The sequence below is a fragment of the Cololabis saira genome, chromosome 24 (genome assembly GCF_033807715.1).
Source record: "Cololabis saira isolate AMF1-May2022 chromosome 24, fColSai1.1, whole genome shotgun sequence".
Lineage (NCBI taxonomy): Eukaryota > Metazoa > Chordata > Actinopteri > Beloniformes > Belonidae > Cololabis > Cololabis saira.
Window position 1 is genome coordinate 24,150,174 of NC_084610.1, and position 2,792 is coordinate 24,152,965.

Below are 2,792 nucleotides of genomic sequence, written 5' to 3' on the forward strand. Positions count from 1 at the left end.
GACATGGCTTAGCACTAACGATCCAGGTGAGGAAAACACTACCTATGGGTGGCCGTCCACACCGAGAGGCTCCACCGACCACGACCACAAGGAGCATCGCCACAGAGACCCCCCCAACCCGGACAGACCGGGGCAGACCCCACACAGAAGGTGGAGTCCCACCCCCAGCTACCCAGGCCTGAGGGACCCCCATGACGACACCCCCATGGGCGGAGCAGACACACCTCCCAGTGTGGACGACCCCCCTGAGGAAACACTGGAGCTAAAAACTAAAAGATTAAAAGAAAGTAAAAAATGCCTAAAAGTATAAAATGTTTAGAGAAATCTATACAAAACTTAAGATGAATAATAAATAACATGAAATAAAAAGTCACTAAAATGGATTAAAGTTTTAAAGATAATAAAAGAGCTAAAGAAGTAGACACAATACATAGCTAAAAAGACTAGGTAAATGAGATCAGATAAAAGCCAAACTAAAAAGGTGTGTCTTGAGCCTCCTTTTAAAAATATCAACGTTCTCTGCGGCCCTGAGGTTCTCTGGCAGGCTGTTCCATAAAGAGGGGCCATAGTGGCATAGTTACATGGCTTTTACACGTCACACATGTTACAGGTCTGTTACACGTCTTTGACACGTCCGTTACATGTCACGTCTTTTACACATCTGTTCGCACGTCTATAACACGTCTTTAATACCTCTGTTACACGTCACATCTGTTACAGATGTGTTACACAGCTGTTACACGGCTGTTACACGTCTGTCACATGGCTGTTACACGTCACATCTGTTACACAGCTGTTACACGTCCGTTACACTCCATACTCCTGTTACATTGTTTACTTCCACTGTCGACACTTTACTTTACATTGCCACTTTACACTGTATATTTTATTTATACCACAGTCACTCTAATGTAAAAAAAATTCTGACATTCTTATATTTATATATTTTGGTACATTTTTTTGCACATTTCTTGTACATATGAGACACGCCCCACTTATCTGTTTTTTTATTTTATTTTATTATCCTATTTTATACTTCAACGTCTTGCTGCTCAGTTGCCTTGAAATTGCCCCTCGGGGATAAATAAAGTTTCTCTGAATCTGAATCTGAATCTGTTACACGTCTGTTACATGTCATGTCTGTTACACGTCTATAACACGTCTTTAATACGTATGTTACACATCCGTTACACGTCACATCTTTTACAGATGTGTTACACATCTGTTACACGGCTGTTACACGTCACATCTGTTACACGTCACATCTGTTACACGTCACGTCTGTTACATGTCTCTTGTACATCTATAACACGGCTGTAACACATCTGTTACACGTCCGTTACACGTCCGTTACACGTCTGTTACACATCTGTTACACGTCTCTTACACGTCACATCTGTTACAAGTCTGTTACACGCCTATAACACGTCTTTAATACGTATGTTACACGTCTGTTATACGTCTCTTACACGTCTCTAACACGTCTATAACATGTCTGACGTCACATCTGTTACATGTTACATCAGTTACACGTCTCTTGTACATCTATTACACGACTGTAACACGTCTGTTACACGTCACATCTGTTAGATGTGTTACACGTCCGTTACACGTCTATAACACGCCTCTAACACGTCTCTTACACCGCTGTAACACGTCTGTTACACGTCCGTTACACATCTGTTACACGTCTGTTACACGTCCGTTACTCGTCTAAGCATACCTGCAGTGAGCCAAGGTCCCTGAACACGCCGTCGGGCAGCTCCTGGATGTTGTTCCCGTGGAGCATCAGCAGCTCCAGTTTCCTCAGACCGGCCAGCGACCCCTCCGTGACCTTACCGATGCTGTTGAACCTGAAACACAGACCCCCCCCGATGAGTCTCAGCACCGCAGACCCCGATACCAGATAAACCGGGCCCCACAGACCCCGATACGAGATAACCCGGGCCCCGCGGGACCGGCCGGGAACTCACCCCAGGTTCATGCGTTCCACGTGCTCAGACACGACGGCCGGGATGTTGAGGAGGGAACGGAAGGTGCAGTGGAGCTCCGTGGGCTGGGGGCAGGAGCAGGCCCGGGGGCAGGGAGCCGGGGCCCCCGGGGCCCCCGGGGCCCCCGGGGCCCCCGGGGCGCCCGGGGCCACCAGCACCAGCAGCAGGAGCCGCCGCAGGAGGCTCATGTTCCCCCGCGGAGAGGACCGTCACAGCGCCGCACCGCAGAACTGATGAACCCACTCCGATCACGTCTCTGTCCGCTGATTCTGCACGACAAAAGAACAAGAAAGGTTTGACGTGAAACTGAGATTCATAAATCAGAAAAACTGATGCTGAGATCCATAAATCAGAAACATTCTCCAGAGCCTCTAGAGTCTCTAGAGTCTCTAGAGCAGGGTCTCGGCATTCCTGCATGTTTTAGATGTTTCCTGCTTCAGCACACCGTGTTAAAAGCTGTACCAATAACAGAGTTCTTCAGACCTTGATGACAAGCTGATGAAGACCATTAATTTAAATCAGGTGTGTTGATGTAAGGAGACATCTAAAACAATCAGGATTGCAGCCCTTGAGGACTGGAGTCCGACACCCCTGGTATAGAGTTTCCAGAGTATCTCCAGAGTCTCTCCAGAGTTTCCAGATTCTCTCAAGTCTCTCCAGAGTGTCCAGAGTTTCCAGAGTCTCTCCAGCTCCCGCTGCTTCTTCACGACAAAAGAACATCAAAGCTTTGACATGAAACTTAGATTCATAAATCAGAAGAACTGAAACTGAGATCCATAAATCAGAAGCCATCTCTGGAGA

The 2,792-nt window shown here is 47.2% G+C and overlaps 1 protein-coding gene across 1 annotated transcript in view; it reads right to left on the bottom strand.

Annotated features, from left to right (window-relative positions):
- The window catches only part of mxra5a (matrix-remodelling associated 5a), a 39,553-nt gene extending 37,374 nt beyond the window's left edge, over positions 1–2,179 (bottom strand). The window contains exons 1-2 of the mRNA XM_061715797.1: positions 1,974–2,179; positions 1,724–1,853 (exon numbers count right to left, since the gene is read on the bottom strand). Coding sequence (XP_061571781.1) covers positions 1,724–1,853; positions 1,974–2,179 — 336 coding nt within the window. The remainder of the gene's footprint in view (positions 1–1,723; positions 1,854–1,973) is intronic.
- Between the last annotated feature and the right edge of the window lie 613 nt (positions 2,180–2,792).